The sequence below is a fragment of the Heterodontus francisci genome, chromosome 2 (genome assembly GCF_036365525.1).
Source record: "Heterodontus francisci isolate sHetFra1 chromosome 2, sHetFra1.hap1, whole genome shotgun sequence".
Classification (NCBI taxonomy): Eukaryota; Metazoa; Chordata; class Chondrichthyes; order Heterodontiformes; family Heterodontidae; genus Heterodontus; species Heterodontus francisci.
This window is the reverse complement of record NC_090372.1, coordinates 214,506,097-214,530,394: the sequence shown is the minus strand read 5'-3', so window position 1 is coordinate 214,530,394 and position 24,298 is coordinate 214,506,097. Positions and strand designations below refer to the sequence as shown.

At 47.9% G+C, this 24,298-nt stretch overlaps 1 protein-coding gene across 1 annotated transcript in view; it reads left to right on the top strand.

Moving 5' to 3' along the window:
* Nucleotides 1-24,298, top strand: part of LOC137350994 (myosin-7B-like) — a 237,743-nt gene that overhangs the window by 172,792 nt on the left and 40,653 nt on the right. The window contains exons 36-38 of the mRNA XM_068015735.1: nucleotides 1,171-1,374; nucleotides 3,028-3,153; nucleotides 6,810-6,980. Of these exons, the coding sequence (XP_067871836.1) occupies nucleotides 1,171-1,374; nucleotides 3,028-3,153; nucleotides 6,810-6,980 (501 nt within the window). The remainder of the gene's footprint in view (nucleotides 1-1,170; nucleotides 1,375-3,027; nucleotides 3,154-6,809; nucleotides 6,981-24,298) is intronic.

Genomic DNA, 24,298 nt, shown 5'->3' with positions numbered 1-24,298 from the left:
ACTGTCTACTCACACTCACCCCGTGTGTGTCCGTTACTGTCACCTGACACTCACCCCGTGTGTGTCCGTTACTGTCACCTCACCCTCACCCCGTGTGTGTCCGTGACTGTCACCTGACACTCACCCCGTGTGTGTCCGTTACTGTCACCTCACACTCACCCCGTGTGTGTCCGTTACTGTCTACTCACACTCACCCCGTGTGTGTCCGTTACTGTCACCTCACACTCACCCCGTGTGTGTCCGTTACTGTCACCTCACCCTCACCCCGTGTGTGTCCGTGACTGTCACCTGACACTCACCCCGTGTGTGTCCGTTACTGTCACCTCACACTCACCCCGTGTGTGTCCGTTACTGTCTACTCACACTCACCCCGTGTGTGTCCGTTACTGTCACCTCACACTCACCCCGTGTGTGTCCGTTACTGTCTCCTCACATTCACCACGTGTCTGTGTTACTGTCACTTCACACTCACCTCGTGTGTGTCTGTTACTGTCACTCTCACCTTATGTCTGTGTTACTGTCACTTCACACTCACCTCGTGTGTGTCTGTTACTGTCTCCTCACACTCACACTCACCCCGTGTGTGTCCGTTACTGTCACATCACATTTTTCCCGGTGTCTCCTCACTGCTCCAACTGCTCATTTCGTGGTTTCTGACACATGAGGGAGAGGGGAATGGAGGAATATACTGAGAGTGTTAGATGAACAGGTATGGGAGGAGGTTTGTGTCCAGTATAAACACCAGTATAGACACAGTAGAGCCGATTGGCCTGTTTCTGAGCTGTAGATTCTGTGGAAATCAACCGATCATGAATGATTCTAATTGGCGAGGTCTTTCAAAGAGCTAGTACAGGCAGGATGGGCCTAATGGCCTTCTTCAGTGGTGTGTCATTCTATGAATTATAATTTATAAGATATTATTTAGCAATATAGGAGTAATGACAACAAACACTTTCAGCTCATTTGAGCCATGAAATATGAATTAAGATTTTTAACAATATAATTAGAATGTTTCACTCTGGAACAAATGTGGAGAAATCATTTCATCCAATGGGATTGAGAAGTGTGAAACCCACTGACTTTGGTCAGTGAATTACATTCACTGTATGACACATCACCCGTACCCGTGTTTAACCACTCTCACTGTTTGATTCTTTCCCATCTGTTCAGGTATTACAGGCTGAGCTTGAGTCTAGTGCTCAGCAGAACGAGGAACTGAAAGAAAGTTTGAGTGTGTCCAACCGACGTGGGGCCATGCTGAGTTCTGAGCTCGAAACGCTACGCAACGCTCTGGAAACCGCAGAACGAAACAGTAAAATGGCGGAGCAGGAACTGCAGGACAGTAGAGAGAGATCGGAGCTGATTCTCTCTCAGGTATTCCATTGGCCTCGAGGTCAAGGTGTAAAGCATTAAGTGGTCAGGACTGTAACTGCCTTTGGGTATGCAATGCACCTGTGTAAGTGGGCAACACTGGAATAGACTAAAAAACAAATTGGAATTTTGTCACTCCCGAGATCTCAGGAAGAAGCAAATGACTAACGGGAATGTGGATCAGGGAATTTGGGCAGATGTGTTGTCGCCATTTCATGACCTGTGTTCCCTTTGAATGCAGATGACCTGCTGTTGCTTGGAAATCACTTTTTAATGTTTTCCTAATCTCTTATTTATTTCTTATTTAGAGATACAGCACTGAAACAGGCCCTTTGGCCCACTGAGTCCACTGAGTCTGTGCTGACCAACAACCACCCATTTATACTAATCCTACATTAACCCCATATTCTCCACCACATCCCCACCATTCTCCTACCACCTACCTACATTTGGGGGCAATTTACAACAGCCAATTTACCTCTCAACCTGCAAGTCCTTGGCTGTGGGAGGAGACCGGAGCACCCGGCGGAAACCCACACGGTCACAGGGAGAACTTGCAAACTCCACACAGGCAGTACCCAGAACTGAACCCGGGTCGCTGGAGCTGTGAGGCTGCGGTGCTAACCACTGCGCCACTGTGCCACCCTCTATTCATACTAAATTCAATCCAGCCACTAAATTAAAGGATTATAAACTCTGCTTCTTTTACATTCAGTGTCAGATCTCAATCAACAACCCCTCACGTCTTTCCCATGGCACCAACCTCTTTAGACCTCTCCACTGGAACAGTCCAGAACTAATCTGACCGTCTCCCCATAACCTGTAGCTTTCTCTATTTCAAATGTTTATTCACATTTCCCGAAGATGTACCTCACCGAGTCTTCACAGGAGCCCAACTGAGGAATGTGTCTTGGAATTTTTCCACAGGCTCTTTCCGGAACTCCTGCTGTATCTTCGGCAGTAGATTGACTGCAGTCCTGGAGAATACACCATTTCTCCGGGATTTCTGCTGCTCTTGTGCTGGAATTACAGAGTCAGAAGAACTCCGTGGAATTTCCTATTTATTATTATCCTGAATGGAATCTGGATTAATGGGAGATTGTCTAGAGTAGCATTGCCCTTGAATCAGCAGTTTGGGTTTGAATTTGTTTGTAAGTTTCTTTGAAAAATGGAATTACCTTCTCCACCCCCACGCCTTCCTTGTTCAGTATCAGCTGCGGCTCTGTGGTAACATTCTCTGCTCTGAGGGAGGAGGCTGTGGGTTTGAGTCCTGCTCCAGAGGCTTGAGTACAAGATGTAGGCTGACCCTCCAGTCCAGTACTGAGGGAGTTACAGGTCCCCCCCTTCCACGTGAGACATGAAACCATGTCCCCATCTGTTCCTACAGGTGTGTGTAAAAGATCCCATTCCACTATAGGCAGAAGAGCAGAGGCATTATCCCCAGTGTGCTGGCTGGCATTTATCCCTCAATCAATATCATTAGAAAAGATTATCTGGTTATCTCATTGTTGTTTGTGGGATCTTGCTGTGCACCAATTAGATGCTGCATTACAACAGTGACCAGACTTTAACAGATAGGTTGGAAAGTACTTTGGGACATCCTGAGGTTGTAAACGCTGCTATATGAATGCAAATCTCTCTCCTTTCCACACACAGAACATCAGCCTTCTCAACCAGAAGAAAAAGTATGAATCTGACATTGAGGAACTGAACCAACAAGTTGAGAAATTGGTGCAGGAATTCAGGGCAGAAGCAGAAAACTGCAGGAAGGTCAAGAGTGAGGTAAACACAACGTTCTTCTCTTAATAAATTACACTCTTCCTGAATGCACTGACCCTAGTCCCTTGTACCATCCCCTGCTCCACAGCTTCATTCCACCATCTGCATCTGAATTAAATTAAAAGGAGATTTCAGTTTTGTGTAACCACTATTCAGAGAGTTGTTTTCGCTGCACTTGTAGAAATGTTGAATCTCTGGAGTCCCACAGAAATGCTCTGGAGCGGGAAAATAACGCCCCCCTCCCACCCATTCTCCCTGTGTTGCTTTGATGGTTTAATACATGCAGGAAATGTGCCAAGTGGTTGTTACTGTCCGGTGGAAGATGTCAGCAGTAACAATCACTGCTGAAAACACAACGGGCTGGGGTTTTACCACAGGCTTCGGGGCCCCCCCCAATGTCTGGACCAAATGAGCATCCTGAGGCCGCACTTACCGGACTTGGTAGATGATGAGTCGAGGGAAGGGAGTGTAGATAATCTGCGTCATGTCAATATCAAAAAGGAGGTGGTGTTGGGCGTCTTGAAAAACATTAAGGTAGATAAGTCCCCAGGGCCTGATGGGATCTACCCGAGAATACTGAGGGAGGCAAGGGAGGAAATTGTTGGGGCCTTGACAGAAATCTTTGCATCCTCATTGGCTACAGGTGAGGTCCCAGGGGACTGGAGAATAGCCAATGTTGTTCCTTTGTTTAAGAAGGGTAGCAAGGATAATCCAGGAAATTATAGGCAGGTGAGCCTTCCGTCAGTGGTAGGGAAACTATTAGAGAGGATTCTTCGGGACAGGATTTATTCCCATTTGGAAACAAATGGACTTATTAGCAAGAGACAGCATGGTTTTGTGAAGGGGAGGTCGTGTCTTACTAATTCGATTGAGTTTTTTGAGGAAGTGACCAAGATGATTGATGAAGGAAGGGCAGTGGATGTTGTCTATATGGACTTTAGTACAGCCTTTGACAAGGTCCCTCATAGCAGACTGGTACAAAAGGTGAAGTCACATGGGATCAGAGGGGAGCTGGCAAGATGGATACAGAACTGGCTCGGTCATAGAAGACAGAGGGTAGCAGTGGAAGGATGCTTTTCTGAATGGAGGGCTGTGAATAGTGGTGTTCCGCAGGGATCAGTGCTGGGACCTTTGCTGTTTGTAGTATATATAAATGGTTTGGAGGAAAATGTAGCTGGTCTGATTAGTATTATTGTGGACAACACAAAGGTTGGTGGAGTTGCGGATAATGATGAGGATTGTCAGAGGATACAGCAGAATATAGATCGGTTGGAGACTTGGGCGGAGAAATCGCAGATGGAGTTTCTTCTTTGGCCTCCTTGTCTCGAGAGACAATGGGTAAGCGCCTGGAGGTGGTCAGTGGTTTGTGAAGCAGCGCCTGGAGTGGCGAGAAAGGCCAATTCTAGAGTGACAGACTCTTCCACAGATGCTGCAGAAAAATTTGTCGGGGCTGTTACACAGTTGGCTCTCCCCTTGCGCTTTTTTCCTGCCAACTGCTAAGTCTCTTCGACTTCGATGGAGTTTAATCCGGACAAATGTGAGGTAATGCATTTTGGAAGGTCTAATACAGCTGGGAAGTTCACAGTAAATGGCAGAACCCTTAAGAGTATTGATAGGCAGAGAGATCTGGGTGTACAGGTCCACAGATCACTGAAAGTGGCAACGCAGGTGGATAAGGTAGTCAAGAAGGCATACGGCATGCTTGCTTTCATCGGTCGGGGCATAGAGTATAAAAATTGGCAAGTCATGTTGCAGCTGTACAGAACGTTAGTTAGGCCAACTTGGAATATTGCGTGCAATTCTGGTCGCCACACTACCAGAAGGATGTGGAGGCTTTGGAGAGGGTACACAGAATCACAGAAAAACACAGTGCAGAAGAGGCCCTTCGGCCCATCGAGTCTGCACTGATGCATTAAAGACACCTGACCTATCTACCTAATCCCATTTGCCAGCACTTAGCCCATAGCCTTGAATGTTATGACGTGCCAAGTGCTCATCCAGGTACTTTTTAAAGGATGTGAGGCAACCCGCCTCTACCACCCTCCCAGGCAGTGTATTCCAGACCGTCACCACCCTCTGGGTAAAAAAGTTCTTCCTCAAATCCCCCTTAAACCTCCCGCCCCTCACCTTAAACTTGTGACTCCTCATAACTGACCCTTCAACTAAGGGGAACAGCTGCTCCCTATCCACCCTGTCCATGCCCCTCATAATCTTGTACACCTCGATCAGGTCACCCCTCAGTCTTCTCTGCTCCAGTGAAAACAACCCAAGCCTACCCAACCTCTCTGCACCTCCAATGCAGTCAGATCCTTCCTATAATGTGGCAACCAGAATTGCACACAGTACTCCAGCTGTGGCCTTACCAAAGTTCTATACAACTCCAACATAACCTCCCTGCTTTTGTAATCTATGCCTCAATTGATAAAGGTAAGTGTCCCATATACATTTTTCACCACCCTATTAACCAGGATGTTGCCTGGTCTGGAGGGCATTAGCTATGAGGAGAGGTTGGATAAACCCGGATTGTTTTCACTGGAACGACGGAGGTGGAGAGGCGACATGATAGAGGTTTACAAAGTTATGAGCGGCATGGACAGAGTGGATAGTCAGAAGCTTTTTCCCATGGTGGAAGAGTCAGTTACTAGGGGACATAGGTTTAAGGTGCAAGGGGCAAAGTTTAGAGGGGATGTGCGAGGCAAGTTCTTTACACAGAGGGTGGTGAGTGCCTGGAACTTGCTGCCGGGGGAGGTGGTGGAAGCAGGTACGATAGCGACGTTTAAGAGGCATCTTGACAAATACATGAATAGGATGGGAATAGAGGGATACGGTCCCTGGAAGTAAAGAAGGTTTTAGTTTAGGCAGGCATGAAGATCGGCGCAGGCTTGGAGGGCCGAATGGCCTGTTCCTGTGCTGTACTGTTCTTTGTTCTGTATCGGCAGAGCCATTTTCCCAGAGGCAGCCTCCTAATTAGCTGCATGCCCGCATGCCGTCCAATTACGGACAGTGAATGGGCTGCTGATGCTGCCGGCCCAATCACACATCTGGCAGCTCTCCAGCCTCGGTGATGTCACCAGGAGAGGAGGTCAGGAACCGTGAGGCTTCCTCAAAATGGCGGCACAAAAATAATTAAGCATTTTAGAGGGGGTAAAGGCAGCAGGACCCTCAGAACGGAGCGGAAAGCCCTCCAGTTGGATGGTTGGGGCCACGGGGGATGCCTTGCCTCGTTTGGGGATGGGATCTCTGGCTCCGATGAAACCGCACCCTGCTGCAAGGAGGCCACCTCCATGGAGGTGGAGGCCTCTCCCCACGTGTTTGGGGGGGGGAGGGGGGCTACTCCGCCAGCGGTAAAATGCCATTGAGGCTTCAAATTTGCCTCTAATCGGGGCCTTAACTATTTAAATTCACTGCCCGACTCCATGCAGTGCCAAGTGATCCACTGCCCAGGCCACCCTCAGAAACTTCCCTGGAGGCAGGAATGCGAGAGGGAGCCGTCCTGACGCAGCCACCCCTATTTTCCCGGCACTCCCACCCATCCCACCTCCATCATCATGGGGGCTGGGACAACTCAGTGTCTCAGCCTCCCACCCTCAGACAACATTCTGTGTGAGTGAGATGGCTAGTTCAACGAGAGTTGAGTGCAAGTGTTTCTCATTGTTCAGGTTACGGCACTGACAGAGAAGCTGAAGAAGGAACAGGAAATCAACTTGAGTCTAGAGCTGGCCAAAAAAAACTTGGAGCTGACGGCCAGAGACTTGCAGCAAAGCCTGGATGAGGCTGAGATGGGGGCACTGAAGAGCAGCAAGAAGCAGCTGCACAAGATGGAGAAACGGGTGAGAATCCAGAGCTGAATAACTGTCCGTGGATAACAGGCCCTACTTGTACAGTCTCCATGGAAAACAGGCCCTCACTGTACAGTCTCCATGGAAACCAGGCCCTCACTGTACAGTCTCCATGGAAAACAGGCCCTCACTGTACAGTCTCTATGGAAAACAGACCCTCACTGTACAGTGTCAATGGAAAACAGGCCCTCACTGTACAGTCTCCATGGAAAACAAGCCCTCACTGTACAGTCTCCATGGAAAACAGGCCCTCACTGTACAGTCTCTATGGAAAACAAACCCTCACTGTACAGTCTCCATGGAAAACAGGCCCTCACTGTACAGTCTCCATGGATAACAAGCCGTACTTGTACAGTCTCCATGGAAAACAGGCTCTCACTGTACAGTCTCCATGGAAAACAGGCCCTCACTGTAAAGTGTCCATGGAAAACAGGCCCTCACTGTACAGTCTCCATGGAAAACAGGCTCTCACTGTAAAGTGTCCATGGAAAACAGGCCCTCACTGTACAGTCTCCATGGAAAACAGGCCCTCACTGTACAGTCTCTATGGAAAACAGGCCCTCACTGTACAGTGTCCATGGAAAAGAGGCCCTCACTGTACAGTCTCCATGGAAAACAGGCCTTCACTGTACAGACTCCATGGAAAACAGGCCCTCACTGTAAAGTGTCCATGGAAAACAGGCCCTCACTGTAAAGTGTCTATGGAAAAGAGGCCCTCACTGTAAAGTGTCCATGGAAAAGAGGCCCTCACTGTAAAGTGTCCATGGAAAAGAGGCCCTCACTGTACAGTGTCCATGGAAAAGAGGCCCTCACTGTACAGTCTCCATGGAAAACAGGCCTTCACTGTACAGACTCCATGGAAGACAGGCCCTCACTGTACAGTCTCCATGGAAAACAGACCCTCACTGTACAGTCTCCATGGAAAACAGGCCTTCACTGTACAGACTCCATGGAAAACAGGCCCTCACTGTAAAGTGTCCATGGAAAAGAGGCCCTCACTGTAAAGTGTCCATGGAAAAGAGGCCCTCACTGCACAGTGTCCATGGAAAATATGCCCTCACTGTAAAGCGTCCATGGAAAAGAGGACCTCACTGTACAGACTCCATGGAAAACAGGCCCTCACTGTAAAGTGTCCATGGAAAACAGGCCCTCACTGTACAGTCTCTATGGAAAACAGACCCTCACTGTAAAGTGTTCATGGAAAAGAGGCCCTCACTGTAAAGTGTCCATGGAAAAGAAGCCCTCACTGTAAAGTGTCCATGGAAAAGAGGCCCTCACTGTAAAGTGTCCATGGAAAACAGGCCCTCACTGTGAAGTGTCCATGGAAAACAGGCCCTCACTGTACAGTGTCAATGGAAAACAGGCCCTCACTGTAAAGTGTCCATGTAAAAGAGGGCCTCACTGTAAAGTGTCCATGGAAAAGAGGCCCTCACTGTAAAGTGTCCATGGAAAACAGGCCCTCACTGTACAGTGTCAATGGAAAACAGGCCCTCACAGTAAAGTGTCCATGGAAAACAGGCCCTCACTGTAAAGTGTCCATGTAAAAGAGGGCCTCACTGTACACTATCCATAGAAAAGAGGCCCTCACTGTACAGTCTCTATGGAAAACAGGCCCTCACTGTCCAGTCTCCATGGAAAACAGGCCCTCACTGTACAGTCTCTATGGAAAACAGGCCCTCACTGTACAGTCTCCATGGAAAACAGGCCTTCACTGTACAGACTCCATGGAAAACAGGCCCTCACTGTAAAGTGTCCATGGAAAATATGCCCTCACTGTACAGCGTCAATGGAAAACAGGCCCTCACTGTAAAGTGTCCATGGAAAAGATGCCCTCACTGGAAAGTGTCCATGGAAAAGAGGCCCTCACTGTAAAGTGTCCATGGAAAAGAGGCCCTCACTGTAAAGTGTCCATGGAAAACAGGCCCTCACTGTAAAGTGTCCATGGAAAAGAGGCCCTCACTGCACAGTGTCCATGGAAAATATGCCCTCACTGTAAAGCGTCCATGGAAAAGAGGACCTCACTGTACAGACTCCATGGAAAACAGGCCCTCACTGTAAAGTGTCCATGGAAAACAGGCCCTCACTGTACAGTCTCTATGGAAAACAGACCCTCACTGTAAAGTGTTCATGGAAAAGAGGCCCTCACTGTAAAGTGTCCATGGAAAAGAAGCCCTCACTGTAAAGTGTCCATGGAAAAGAGGCCCTCACTGTAAAGTGTCCATGGAAAACAGGCCCTCACTGTGAAGTGTCCATGGAAAACAGGCCCTCACTGTACAGTGTCAATGGAAAACAGGCCCTCACTGTAAAGTGTCCATGTAAAAGAGGGCCTCACTGTAAAGTGTCCATGGAAAAGAGGCCCTCACTGTAAAGTGTCCATGGAAAACAGGCCCTCACTGTACAGTGTCAATGGAAAACAGGCCCTCACAGTAAAGTGTCCATGGAAAACAGGCCCTCACTGTAAAGTGTCCATGTAAAAGAGGGCCTCACTGTACACTATCCATAGAAAAGAGGCCCTCACTGTACAGTCTCTATGGAAAACAGGCCCTCACTGTCCAGTCTCCATGGAAAACAGGCCCTCACTGTACAGTCTCTATGGAAAACAGGCCCTCACTGTACAGTCTCCATGGAAAACAGGCCTTCACTGTACAGACTCCATGGAAAACAGGCCCTCACTGTAAAGTGTCCATGGAAAATATGCCCTCACTGTACAGCGTCAATGGAAAACAGGCCCTCACTGTAAAGTGTCCATGGAAAAGATGCCCTCACTGGAAAGTGTCCATGGAAAAGAGGCCCTCACTGTAAAGTGTCCATGGAAAAGAGGCCCTCACTGTAAAGTGTCCATGGAAAACAGGCCCTCACTGTACAGTGTCAATGGAAAACAGGCCCTCACTGTAAAGTGTCCATGTAAAAGAGGGCCTCACTGTCAAGTGTCCATGTAAAAGAGGCCCTCACTGTAAAGTGTCCATGGAAAACAGGCCCTCACTGTAAAGTGTCCATGGAAAAGAGGCCCTCACTGTAAAGTGTCCATGGAAAACAGGCCCTCACTGTACAGTGTCAATGGAAAACAGGCCCTCACTGTACACTATCCATAGAAAACAGACCCTCACTGTAAAGTGTCCATGGAAAAGAGGCCCTCACTGTAAAGTGTCCATGGAAAAGAAGCCCTCACTGTAAAGTGTCCATGGAAAAGAGGCCCTCACTGTAAAGTGTCCATGGAAAACAGGCCCTCACTGTGAAGTGTCCATGGAAAACAGGCCCTCACTGTACAGTGTCAATGGAAAACAGGCCCTCACTGTAAAGTGTCCATGTAAAAGAGGGCCTCACTGTAAAGTGTCCATGGAAAAGAGGCCCTCACTGTAAAGTGTCCATGGAAAACAGGCCCTCACTGTACAGTGTCAATGGAAAACAGGCCCTCACAGTAAAGTGTCCATGGAAAACAGGCCCTCACTGTAAAGTGTCCATGTAAAAGAGGGCCTCACTGTACACTATCCATAGAAAACAGGCCCTCAGTGTACAGTGTCAATGGAAAACAGGCCCTCACTGTAAAGTGTCCATGGAAAACAGGCCCTCACTGTACAGTGTCCATAGAAAACAGGCCCTCACTGTACAGTGTCAATGGAAAACAGGCCCTCACTGTAAAGTGTCCATGGAAAACAGGCCCTCACTGTAAAGTGTCCATGGAAAAGAGGCCCTCCTGTAAAGTGTCCATGGAAAAGAGGCCCTCACTGTAAAGTGTCCATGGAAAAGAGGCCCTCACTGTAAAGTGTCCATGGAAAAGAGGCCCTCACTGTACAGTCTCTATGGAAAACAGGCCCTCACTGTACAGTGTCAATGCAAAACAGGTCCTCACTGTGCAGTGTCAATGGAAAACAGGCCCTCACTGTAAAGTTTCCATGGATAAGAGGCCCTCACTGTACAGTCTCCATGGAAAACAGGCCCTCACTGTACAGTGTCAATGGAAAACAGGCCCTCACTGTACAGTGTCAATGGAAAACTGGCCCTCACTGTAAAATTTCCATGGAAAAGAGGCCCTCACTGTACAGTCTCTATGGAAAACAGGCTCTCACTGTACAGTGTCAATGGAAAACAGGCCCTCACTGTCCAGTCTCTATGGAAAACAGGCCCTCACTGTACAGTGTCAATGGAAAACAGGTCCTCACTGTACACTATCCATAGAAAACAGACCCTCACTGTAAAGTGTCCATGGAAAAGAGGCCCTCACTGTAAAGTGTCCATGGAAAAGAGGCCCTCACTGTAAAGTGTCCATGGAAAACAGGCCCTCACTGTACAGTCTCCATGGAAAACAGGCCCTCACTGTACAGTGTCAATGGAAAACAGGCCCTCACTGTACAGTGTCAATGGAAAACTGGCCCTCACTGTAAAATTTCCATGGAAAAGAGGCCCTCACTGTACAGTCTCTATGGAAAACAGGCTCTCACTGTACAGTGTCAATGGAAAACAGGCCCTCACTGTCCAGTCTCTATGGAAAACAGGCCCTCACTGTACAGTGTCAATGGAAAACAGGTCCTCACTGTACACTATCCATAGAAAACAGACCCTCACTGTAAAGTGTCCATGGAAAAGAGGCCCTCACTGTAAAGTGTCCATGGAAAAGAGGCCCTCACTGTAAAGTGTCCATGGAAAACAGGCCCTCACTGTACAGTCTCCATGGAAAACAGGCCCTCACTGTACAGTGTCAATGGAAAACAGGCCCTCACTGTACAGTTTCCATGGAAAAGAGGCCCTCACTGTACACTATCCATAGAAAACAGACCCTCACTGTAAAGTGTCCATGGAAAAGAGGCCCTCACTGTACAGTGTCCATGGAAAAGAGGCACTCACTGTAAAGTGTCCATGGAAAAGAGGCCCTCACTGTAAAGTGTCCATGGAAAACAGGCCCTCACTGTAATGTGTCCATGGAAAAGAGGCCCTCACTGTACAGTGTCCATGGAAAAGAGGCCCTCACTGTAAAGTGTCCATGGAAAACAGGCCCTCACTGTACAGTGTCAATGGAAAACAGGCCCTCACTGTAAAGTGTCCATGTAAAAGAGGGCATCACTGTACACTATCCATAGAAAATAGGCCCTCACTGTAAAGTGTCCATGGAAAAGAGGCCCTCACTGTAAAGTGTCCATAGAAATCAGACCGTCACTGTACAGTGTCCATGGAAAACAAGCCCTCACTGTACAGTGTCAATGGAAAACAGGCCCTCACTGTACAGTGTCCATAGAAACCAGGCCCTCACTGTACAGTGTCAATGGAAAACAGGCCCTCACTGTACAGTGTCCATGGAAAACAGACCCTTACTATGCAGTGTCCATAGAAAACAAGCTCTCACTGTACAGTATCCATAGAAAACAGGCCCTCACTGCACAGTGTCTATGGAAAATAGGCGCTCACTGTACAGTGTCCATGGAAAACAGGCCCTCACTGTATAGTGTCCATAGAAAACAGGCCCTCATTGTACAGTGTCCATGGAAAACAGACCCTCACTGTACAGTGTCCATAAAAAACAGGCCCTCACTATGCAGTGTCCATAGAAAACAAGCTCTCACTGAACAGTATCCATAGAAAATAGGCCCTCACTGTACAGTGTCTGTAGAAATCAGGCCCTCACTGCACAGTGTCCATGGAAAATAGGCCCTCACTGTACAGTGTCCATGGAAAACAGACCCTCACTGTACAGTGTCCATGGAAAACAGGCCCTCACTGTACAGTGTCAATGGAAAACAGGCCCTCACTGTACAGTGTCCATAGAAACCAGGCCCTCACTGTATAGTGTCGATAGAAAACAGGCCCTCACTGCACAGTGTCAATGGGAAACAGGTCCTTACTGTACAGTGTCCATGGAAAACAGACCCTCACTTTACAGTGTCCATAGCAAACAGGCCCTCACTACACAGTGTCCAAAGAAAACAGGCCCTCACTGTACAGTGTCAATGGAAAACAGGCCCTCACTGTAAAGTGTCCATGGAAAACAGGCCCTCACTGTACAGTGTCTGTGGAAAACGAGCCCTCACTGTACAGTGTCCATGGAAAACAGGCCCTCACTGTACAATATCAATAGAAAACAGGCCCTCACTGTACAGTGTCCATAGAAAACAGGCCCTCACTGTTCAGTGTCTATGGAAAACAGGCCCTCACTATACAGTGTCCACGGAAAACAGGACCTCACTGTACAGTGTCTATGGAAAACAGTCCCTCACTATACAGTGGACATGGAAAACAGGCCCTCACTGTACAGTGTCCATAGAAACCAGGCCTCACTGTACAGTGTCAATGGAAAACAGGCCCTCACTGTAAAGTGTCCATGGAAAACAGGCCCTCACTGTACAGTGTCCATGGAAAACAGGCCCTCACTGTACAGTCTCTATGGAAAACAGGCCCTCACTGTAAAGTGTCCATGTAAAAGAGGGCCTCACTGTACACTATCCATAGAAAACAGGCCATCACTGTACAGTGTCAATGGAAAACAGGCCCTCACTGTAAAGTGTCCATGGAAAAGAGGCCCTCACTGTAAAGTGTCCATGGAAAAGAGGCCCTCACTGTAAAGTGTCCATGGAAAAGAGGGCCTCACTGTACACTATCCATAGAAAACAGGCCCTCACTGTACAGTCTCTATGGAAAACAGGCCCTCACTGTAAAGTGTCCATGGAAAAGAGGCCCTCACTGTAAAGTGTCCATGGAAAAGAGGCCCTCACTGTACAGTCTCTATGGAAAACAGGCCCTCACTGTACAGTGTCAATGCAAAACAGGCCCTCACTGTAAAGTGTCCATGGAAAACAGGCCCTCACTGTGCAGTGTCAATGGAAAACAGGCCCTCACTGTAAAGTTTCCATGGATAAGAGGCCCTCACTGTACAGTCTCCATGGAAAACAGGCCCTCACTGTACAGTGTCAATGGAAAACAGGCCCTCACTGTACAGTGTCAATGGAAAACAGGCCCTCACTGTACAGTCTCCATGGAAAACAGGCCCTCACTGTACAGTGTCAATGGAAAACAGGCCCTCACTGTACAGTTTCCATGGAAAAGAGGCCCTCACTGTACACTATCCATAGAAAACAGACCCTCACTGTAAAGTGTCCATGGAAAAGAGGCCCTCACTTTACAGTGTCCATGGAAAAGAGGCACTCACTGTAAAGTGTCCATGGAAAACAGGCCCTCACTGTAAAGTGTCCATGGAAAACAGGCCCTCACTGTACAGTCTCCATGGAAAACAGGCCCTCACTGTACAGTGTCAATGGAAAACAGGCCCTCACTGTACAGTTTCCATGGAAAAGAGGCCCTCACTGTACACTATCCATAGAAAACAGACCCTCACTGTAAAGTGTCCATGGAAAAGAGGCCCTCACTGTACAGTGTCCATGGAAAAGAGGCACTCACTGTAAAGTGTCCATGGAAAAGAGGCCCTCACTGTAAAGTGTCCATGGAAAACAGGCCCTCACTGTAATGTGTCCATGGAAAAGAGGCCCTCACTGTACAGTGTCCATGGAAAAGAGGCCCTCACTGTAAAGTGTCCATGGAAAAGAGGCCCTCACTGTAAAGTGTCCATGGAAAGGAGGCCCTCACTGTAAAGTGTCCATGGAAAACAGGCCCTCACTGTACAGTCTCTATGGAAAACAGGCCCTCACTGTCCAGTGTGAATGGAAAACAGGCCCTCACTGTAAAGTGTCCATGGAAAACAGGCCCTCACTGTACAGTGTCAATGGAAAACAGGCCCTCACTGTAAAGTGTCCATGTAAAAGAAGGCATCACTGTACACTATCCATAGAAAACAGGCCCTCACTGTAAAGTGTCCATGGAAAAGAGGCACTCACTGTAAAGTGTCCATGGAAAAGAGGCCCTCACTGTAAAGTGTCCATGGAAAACAGGCCCTCACTGTAATGTGTCCATGGAAAAGAGGCCCTCACTGTACAGTGTCCATGGAAAAGAGGCCCTCACTGTAAAGTGTCCATGGAAAAGAGGCCCTCACTGTAAAGTGTCCATGGAAAACAGGCCCTCACTGTACAGTCTCTATGGAAAACAGGCCCTCACTGGCCAGTGTGAATGGAAAACAGGCCCTCACTGTAAAGTGTCCATGGAAAACAGGCCCTCACTGTACAGTGTCAATGGAAAACAGGCCCTCACTGTAAAGTGTCCATGTAAAAGAGGGCATCACTGTACACTATCCATAGACAACAGGCCCTCACTGTAAAGTGTCCATGGAAAAGAGGCCCTCACTGTAAAGTGTCCATAGAAATCAGACCGTCACTGTACAGTGTCCATGGAAAACAAGCCCTCACTGTACAGTGTCAATGGAAAACAGGCCCTCACTGTACAGTGTCCATAGAAACCAGGCCCTCACTGTACAGTGTCAATGGAAAACAGGCCCTCACTGTACAGTGTCCATGGAAAACAGACCCTTACTATGCAGTGTCCATAGAAAACAAGCTCTCACTGTACAGTATCCATAGAATACAGGCCCTCACTGCACAGTGCCTATGGAAAATAGGCGCTCACTGTACAGTGTCCATGGAAAACAGGCCCTCACTGTATAGTGTCCATAGAAAACAGGCCCTCATTGTACAGTGTCCATGGAAAACAGACCCTCACTGTACAGTGTCCATAAAAAACAGGCCCTCACTATGCAGTGTCCATAGAAAACAAGCTCTCACTGAACAGTATCCATAGAAAATAGGCCCTCACTGTACAGTGTCTGTAGAAATCAGGCCCTCACTGCACAGTGTCCATGGAAAATAGGCCCTCACTGTACAGTGTCCATGGAAAACAGACCCTCACTGTACAGTGTCCATGGAAAACAGGCCCTCACTGTACAGTGTCAATGGAAAACAGGCCCTCACTGTACAGTGTCCATAGAAACCAGGCCCACACTGTATAGTGTCGATAGAAAACAGGCCCTCACTGCACAGTGTCAATGGGAAACAGGTCCTTACTGTACAGTGTCCATGGAAAACAGACACTCACTGTACAGTGTCCATAGCAAACAGGCCCTCACTACACAGTGTCCAAAGAAAACAGGCCCTCACTGTACAGTGTCAATGGAAAAGAGGCCCTCACTGTAAAGTGTCCATGGAAAACAGGCCCTCACTGTACAGTGTCTGTGGAAAACGAGCCCTCACTGTACAGTGTCCATGGAAAACAGGCCCTCACTGTACAATATCAATAGAAAACAGGCCCTCACTGTACAGTGTCCATAGAAAACAGGCCCTCACTGTTCAGTGTCTATGGAAAACAGGCCCTCACTATACAGTGTCCACGGAAAACAGGACCTCACTGTATAGTGTCTATGGAAAACAGGCCCTCACTATACAGTGGACATGGAAAACAGGCCCTCACTGTACAGTGTCCATAGAAACCAGGCCTCACTGTACAGTGTCCATAGAAAACAGGCCCTCACTATACAGTGGACATGGAAAACAGGCCCTCACTGTATAGTGTCGATAGAAAACAGCCCTCACTGTACAGTGTCCATAGAAAACAGGCCCTCACTGCACAGTGTCTATGGAAAACAGGCCCTCACTATACAGTGTCCATGTAAAATAGGCCCTCACTGTACAGTGTCTATGGAAAATAGGCCCTCACTATACAGTGTCCATGGAAAAGAGGCACTCACTGTAAAGTGTCCATGGAAAAGAGGCCCTCACTGTAAAGTGTCCATGTAAAAGAGGGCCTCACTGTACACTATCCATAGAAAACAGGCCCTCACTGTAGAGTCTCTATGGAAAACAGGCCCTCACTGTAAAGTGTCCATGGAAAAGAGGCCCTCACTTTAAAGTGTCCATGGAAAAGAGGCCCTCACTGTACAGTCTGTATGGAAAACAGGCCCTCACTGTACAGTGTCAATGCAAAACAGGCCCTCACTGTAAAGTGTCAATGGAAAACAGGCCCTCACTGTACAGTGTCAATGGAAAACTGGCCCTCACTGTAAAATTTCCATGGAAAAGAGGCCCTCACTGTACAGTCTCTATGGAAAACAGGCCCTCACTGTACAGTGTCAATGGAAAACAGGCCCTCACTGTCCAGTCTCTATGGAAAACAGGCCCTCACTGTACAGTGTCAATGGAAAACAGGTCCTCACTGTACACTATCCATAGAAAACAGACCCTCACTGTAAAGTGTCCATGGAAAAGAGGCCCTCACTGTAAAGTGTCCATGGAAAAGAGGCCCTCACTGTAAAGTATCCATGGAAAACAGGCCCTCACTGTACAGTCTCCATGGAAAACAGGCCCTCACTGTACAGTGTCAATGGAAAACAGGCCCTCACTGTACAGTTTCCATGGAAAAGAGGCCCTCACTGTACACTATCCATAGAAAACAGACCCTCACTGTAAAGTGTCCATGGAAAAGAGGCCCTCACTGTACAGTGTCCATGGAAAAGAGGCACTCACTGTAAAGTGTCCATGGAAAAGAGGCCCTCACTGTAAAGTGTCCATGGAAAACAGGCCCTCACTGTAATGTGTCCATGGAAAAGAGGCCCTCACTGTACAGTGTCCATGGAAAAGAGGCCCTCACTGTAAAGTGTCCATGGAAAAGAGGCACTCACTGTAAAGTGTCCATGGAAAAGAGGCCCTCACTGTAAAGTGTCCATGGAAAACAGGCCCTCACTGTACAGTCTCTATGGAAAACAGGCCCTCACTGTCCAGTGTGAATGGAAAACAGGCCCTCACTGTAAAGTGTCGATGGAAAACAGGCCCTCACTGTACAGTGTCAATGGAAAACAGGCCCTCACTGTAAAGTGTCCATGTAAAAGAGGGCATCACTGTACACTATCCATAGAAAACAGGCCCTCACTGTAAAGTGTCCATGGAAAAGAGGCACTCACTGTAAAGTGTCCATGGAAAAGAGGCCCTCACTGTAAATTGTCCATGGAAAACAGGCCCTCACTGTAATGTGTCCATGGAAAAGAGGCCCTCACTGTACAGTGTCCATGGAAAAGAGGCCCTCACTGTAAAGTGTCCATGGAAAAGAGGCCCTCACTGTAAAGTGTCCATGGAAAACAGGCCCTCACTGTACAGTCTCTATGGAAAACAGGCCCTCACTGGCCAGTGTGAATGGAAAACAGGCCCTCACTGTAAAGTGTCCATGGAAAACAGGCCCTCACTGTACAGTGTCAATGGAAAACAGGCCCTCACTGTAAAGTGTCCATGTAAAAGAGGGCATCACTGTACACTATCCATAGACAACAGGCCCTCACTGTAAAGTGTCCATGGAAAAGAGGCCCTCACTGTAAAGTGTCCATAGAAATCAGACCGTCACTGTACAGTGTCCATGGAAAACAAGCCCTCACTGTACAGTGTCAATGGAAAACAGGCCCTCACTGTACAGTGTCCATAGAAACCAGGCCCTCACTGTACAGTGTCAATGGAAAACAGGCCCTCACTGTACAGTGTCCATGGAAAACAGACCCTTACTATGCAGTGTCCATAGAAAACAAGCTCTCACTGTACAGTATCCATAGAATACAGGCCCTCACTGCACAGTGCCTATGGAAAATAGGCGCTCACTGTACAGTGTCCATGGAAAACAGGCCCTCACTGTATAGTGTCCATAGAAAACAGGCCCTCATTGTACAGTGTCCATGGAAAACAGACCCTCACTGTACAGTGTCCATAAAAAACAGGCCCTCACTATGCAGTGTCCATAGAAAACAAGCTCTCACTGAACAGTATCCATAGAAAATAGGCCCTCACTGTACAGTGTCTGTAGAAATCAGGCCCTCACTGCACAGTGTCCATGGAAAATAGGCCCTCACTGTACAGTGTCCATGGAAAACAGACCCTCACTGTACAGTGTCCATGGAAAACAGGCCCTCACTGTACAGTGTCAATGGAAAACAGGCCCTCACTGTACAGTGTCCATAGAAACCAGGCCCACACTGTATAGTGTCGATAGAAAACAGGCCCTCACTGCACAGTGTCAATGGGAAACAGGTCCTTACTGTACAGTGTCCATGGAAAACAGACACTCACTGTACAGTGTCCATAGCAAACAGGCCCTCACTACACAGTGTCCAAAGAAAACAGGCCCTCACTGTACAGTGTCAATGGAAAAGAGGCCCTCACTGTAAAGTGTCCATGGAAAACAGGCCCTCACTGTACAGTGTCTGTGGAAAACGAGCCCTCACTGTACAGTGTCCATGGAAAACAGGCCCTCACTGTACAATATCAATAGAAAACAGGCCCTCACTGTACAGTGTCCATAGAAAACAGGCCCTCACTGTTCAGTGTCTATGGAAAACAGGCCCTCACTATACAGTGTCCACGGAAAACAGGACCTCACTGTATAGTGTCTATGGAAAACAGGCCCTCACTATACAGTGGACATGGAAAACAGGCCCTCACTGTACAGTGTCCATAGAAACCAGGCCTCACTGTACAGTGTCCATAGAAAACAGGCCCTCACTATACAGTGGACATGGAAAACAGGCCCTCACTGTATAGTGTCGATAGAAAACAGCCCTCACTGTACAGTGTCCATAGAAAACAGGCCCTCACTGCACAGTGTCTATGGAAAACAGGCCCTCACTATACAGTGTCCATGTAAAATAGGCCCTCACTGTACAGTGTCTATGGAAAATAGGCCCTCACTATACAGTGTCCATGGAAAAGAGGCACTCACTGTAAAGTGTCCATGGAAAAGAGGCCCTCACTGTAAAGTGTCCATGTAAAAGAGGGCCTCACTGTACACTATCCATAGAAAACAGGCCCTCACTGTAGAGTCTCTATGGAAAACAGGCCCTCACTGTAAAGTGTCCATGGAAAAGAGGCCCTCACTTTAAAGTGTCCATGGAAAAGAGGCCCTCACTGTACAGTCTGTATGGAAAACAGGCCCTCACTGTACAGTGTCAATGCAAAACAGGCCCTCACTGTAAAGTGTCAATGGAAAACAGGCCCTCACTGTACAGTGTCAATGGAAAACTGGCCCTCGCTGTAAAATTTCCATGGAAAAGAGGCCCTCACTGTACAGTCTCTATGGAAAACAGGCCCTCACTGTACAGTGTCAATGGAAAACAGGCCCTCACTGTCCAGTCTCTATGGAAAACAGGCCCTCACTGTACAGTGTCAATGGAAAACAGGTCCTCACTGTACACTATCCATAGAAAACAGACCCTCACTGTAAAGTGTCCATGGAAAAGAGGCCCTCACTGTAAAGTGTCCATGGAAAAGAGGCCCTCACTGTAAAGTATCCATGGAAAACAGGCCCTCACTGTACAGTCTCCATGGAAAACAGGCCCTCACTGTACAGTGTCAATGGAAAACAGGCCCTCACTGTACAGTTTCCATGGAAAAGAGGCCCTCACTGTACACTATCCATAGAAAACAGACCCTCACTGTAAAGTGTCCATGGAAAAGAGGCCCTCACTGTACAGTGTCCATGGAAAAGAGGCACTCACTGTAAAGTGTCCATGGAAAAGAGGCCCTCACTGTAAAGTGTCCATGGAAAACAGGCCCTCACTGTAATGTGTCCATGGAAAAGAGGCCCTCACTGTACAGTGTCCATGGAAAAGAGGCCCTCACTGTAAAGTGTCCATGGAAAAGAGGCACTCACTGTAAAGTGTCCATGGAAAAGAGGCCCTCACTGTAAAGTGTCCATGGAAAACAGGCCCTCACTGTACAGTCTCTATGGAAAACAGGGCCTCACTGTCCAGTGTGAATGGAAAACAGGCCCTCACTGTAAAGTGTCCATGGAAAACAGGCCCTCACTGTACAGTGTCAATGGAAAACAGGCCCTCACTGTAAAGTGTCCATGTAAAAGAGGGCATCACTGTACACTATCCATAGAAAACAGGCCCTCACTGTAAAGTGTCCATGGAAAAGAGGCCCTCACTGTAAAGTGTCCATAGAAATCAGACCGTCACTGTACAGTGTCCATGGAAAACAAGCCCTCACTGTACAGTGTCAATGGAAAACAGGCCCTCACTGTACAGTGTCCATAGAAACCAGGCCCTCACTGTACAGTGTCAATGGAAAACAGGCCCTCACTGTACAGTGTCCATGGAAAACAGACCCTTACTATGCAGTGTCCATAGAAAACAAGCTCTCACTGTACAGTATCCATAGAAAACAGGCCCTCACTGCACAGTGTCTATGGAAAATAGGCGCTCACTGTACAGTGTCCATGGAAAACAGGCCCTCACTGTATAGTGTCCATAGAAAACAGGCCCTCATTGTACAGTGTCCATGGAAAACAGACCCTCACTGTACAGTGTCCATAAAAAACAGGCCCTCACTATGCAGTGTCCATAGAAAACAAGCTCTCACTGAACAGTATCCATAGAAAATAGGCCCTCACTGTACAGTGTCTGTAGAAATCAGGCCCTCACTGCACAGTGTCCATGGAAAATAGGCCCTCACTGTACAGTGTCCATGGAAAACAGACCCTCACTGTACAGTGTCCATGGAAAACAGGCCCTCACTGTACAGTGTCAATGGAAAACAGGCCCTCACTGTAATGTGTCCATGGAAAAGAGGCCCTCACTGTACAGTGTCCATGGAAAAGAGGCCCTCACTGTAAAGTGTCCATGGAAAAGAGGCCCTCACTGTAAAGTGTCCATGGAAAACAGGCCCTCACTGTACAGTCTCTATGGAAAACAGGCCCTCACTGTCCAGTGTGAATGGAAAACAGGCCCTCACTGTAAAGTGTCCATGGAAAACAGGCCCTCACTGTACAGTGTCAATGGAAAACAGGCCCTCACTGTAAAGTGTCCATGTAAAAGAGGGCATCACTGTACACTATCCATAGACAACAGGCCCTCACTGTAAAGTGTCCATGGAAAAGAGGCCCTCACTGTAAAGTGTCCATAGAAATCAGACCGTCACTGTACAGTGTCCATGGAAAACAAGCCCTCACTGTACAGTGTCAATGGAAAACAGGCCCTCACTGTACAGTGTCCATAGAAACCAGGCCCTCACTGTACAGTGTCAATGGAAAACAGGCCCTCACTGTACAGTGTCCATGGAAAACAGACCCTTACTATGCAGTGTCCATAGAAAACAAGCTCTCACTGTACAGTATCCATAGAATACAGGCCCTCACTGCACAGTGCCTATGGAAAATAGGCGCTCACTGTACAGTGTCCATGGAAAACAGGCCCTCACTGTATAGTGTCCATAGAAAACAGGCCCTCATTGTACAGTGTCCATGGAAAACAGACCCTCACTGTACAGTGTCCATAAAAAACAGGCCCTCACTATGCAGTGTCCATAGAAAACAAGCTCTCACTGAACAGTATCCATAGAAAATAGGCCCTCACTGTACAGTGTCTGTAGAAATCAGGCCCTCACTGCACAGTGTCCATGGAAAATAGGCCCTCACTGTACAGTGTCCATGGAAAACAGACCCTCACTGTACAGTGTCCATGGAAAACAGGCCCTCACTGTACAGTGTCAATGGAAAACAGGCCCTCACTGTACAGTGTCCATAGAAACCAGGCCCACACTGTATAGTGTCGATAGAAAACAGGCCCTCACTGCACAGTGTCAATGGGAAACAGGTCCTTACTGTACAGTGTCCATGGAAAACAGACACTCACTGTACAGTGTCCATAGCAAACAGGCCCTCACTACACAGTGTCCAAAGAAAACAGGCCCTCACTGTACAGTGTCAATGGAAAAGAGGCCCTCACTGTAAAGTGTCCATGGAAAACAGGCCCTCACTGTACAGTGTCTGTGGAAAACGAGCCCTCACTGTACAGTGTCCATGGAAAACAGGCCCTCACTGTACAATATCAATAGAAAACAGGCCCTCACTGTACAGTGTCCATAGAAAACAGGCCCTCACTGTTCAGTGTCTATGGAAAACAGGCCCTCACTATACAGTGTCCACGGAAAACAGGACCTCACTGTATAGTGTCTATGGAAAACAGGCCCTCACTATACAGTGGACATGGAAAACAGGCCCTCACTGTACAGTGTCCATAGAAACCAGGCCTCACTGTACAGTGTCCATAGAAAACAGGCCCTCACTATACAGTGGACATGGAAAACAGGCCCTCACTGTATAGTGTCGATAGAAAACAGCCCTCACTGTACAGTGTCCGTAGAAAACAGGCCCTCACTGCACAGTGTCTATGGAAAACAGGCCCTCACTATACAGTGTCCATGTAAAATAGGCCCTCACTGTACAGTGTCTATGGAAAATAGGCCCTCACTATACAGTGTCCATGGAAAAGAGGCACTCACTGTAAAGTGTCCATGGAAAAGAGGCCCTCACTGTAAAGTGTCCATGTAAAAGAGGGCCTCACTGTACACTATCCATAGAAAACAGGCCCTCACTGTAGAGTCTCTATGGAAAACAGGCCCTCACTGTAAAGTGTCCATGGAAAAGAGGCCCTCACTTTAAAGTGTCCATGGAAAAGAGGCCCTCACTGTACAGTCTGTATGGAAAACAGGCCCTCACTGTACAGTGTCAATGCAAAACAGGCCCTCACTGTAAAGTGTCAATGGAAAACAGGCCCTCACTGTACAGTGTCAATGGAAAACTGGCCCTCACTGTAAAATTTCCATGGAAAAGAGGCCCTCACTGTACAGTCTCTATGGAAAACAGGCCCTCACTGTACAGTGTCAATGGAAAACAGGCCCTCACTGTCCAGTCTCTATGGAAAACAGGCCCTCACTGTACAGTGTCAATGGAAAACAGGTCCTCACTGTACACTATCCATAGAAAACAGACCCTCACTGTAAAGTGTCCATGGAAAAGAGGCCCTCACTGTAAAGTGTCCATGGAAAAGAGGCCCTCACTGTAAAGTATCCATGGAAAACAGGCCCTCACTGTACAGTCTCCATGGAAAACAGGCCCTCACTGTACAGTGTCAATGGAAAACAGGCCCTCACTGTACAGTTTCCATGGAAAAGAGGCCCTCACTGTACACTATCCATAGAAAACAGACCCTCACTGTAAAGTGTCCATGGAAAAGAGGCCCTCACTGTACAGTGTCCATGGAAAAGAGGCACTCACTGTAAAGTGTCCATGGAAAAGAGGCCCTCACTGTAAAGTGTCCATGGAAAACAGGCCCTCACTGTAATGTGTCCATGGAAAAGAGGCCCTCACTGTAATGTGTCCATGGAAAAGAGGCCCTCACTATACAGTGTCCATGGAAAAGAGGCCCTCACTGTAAAGTGTCCATGGAAAAGAGGCACTCACTGTAAAGTGTCCATGGAAAAGAGGCCCTCACTGTAAAGTGTCCATGGAAAACAGGCCCTCACTGTACAGTCTCTATGGAAAACAGGGCCTCACTGTCCAGTGTGAATGGAAAACAGGCCCTCACTGTAAAGTGTCCATGGAAAACAGGCCCTCACTGTACAGTGTCA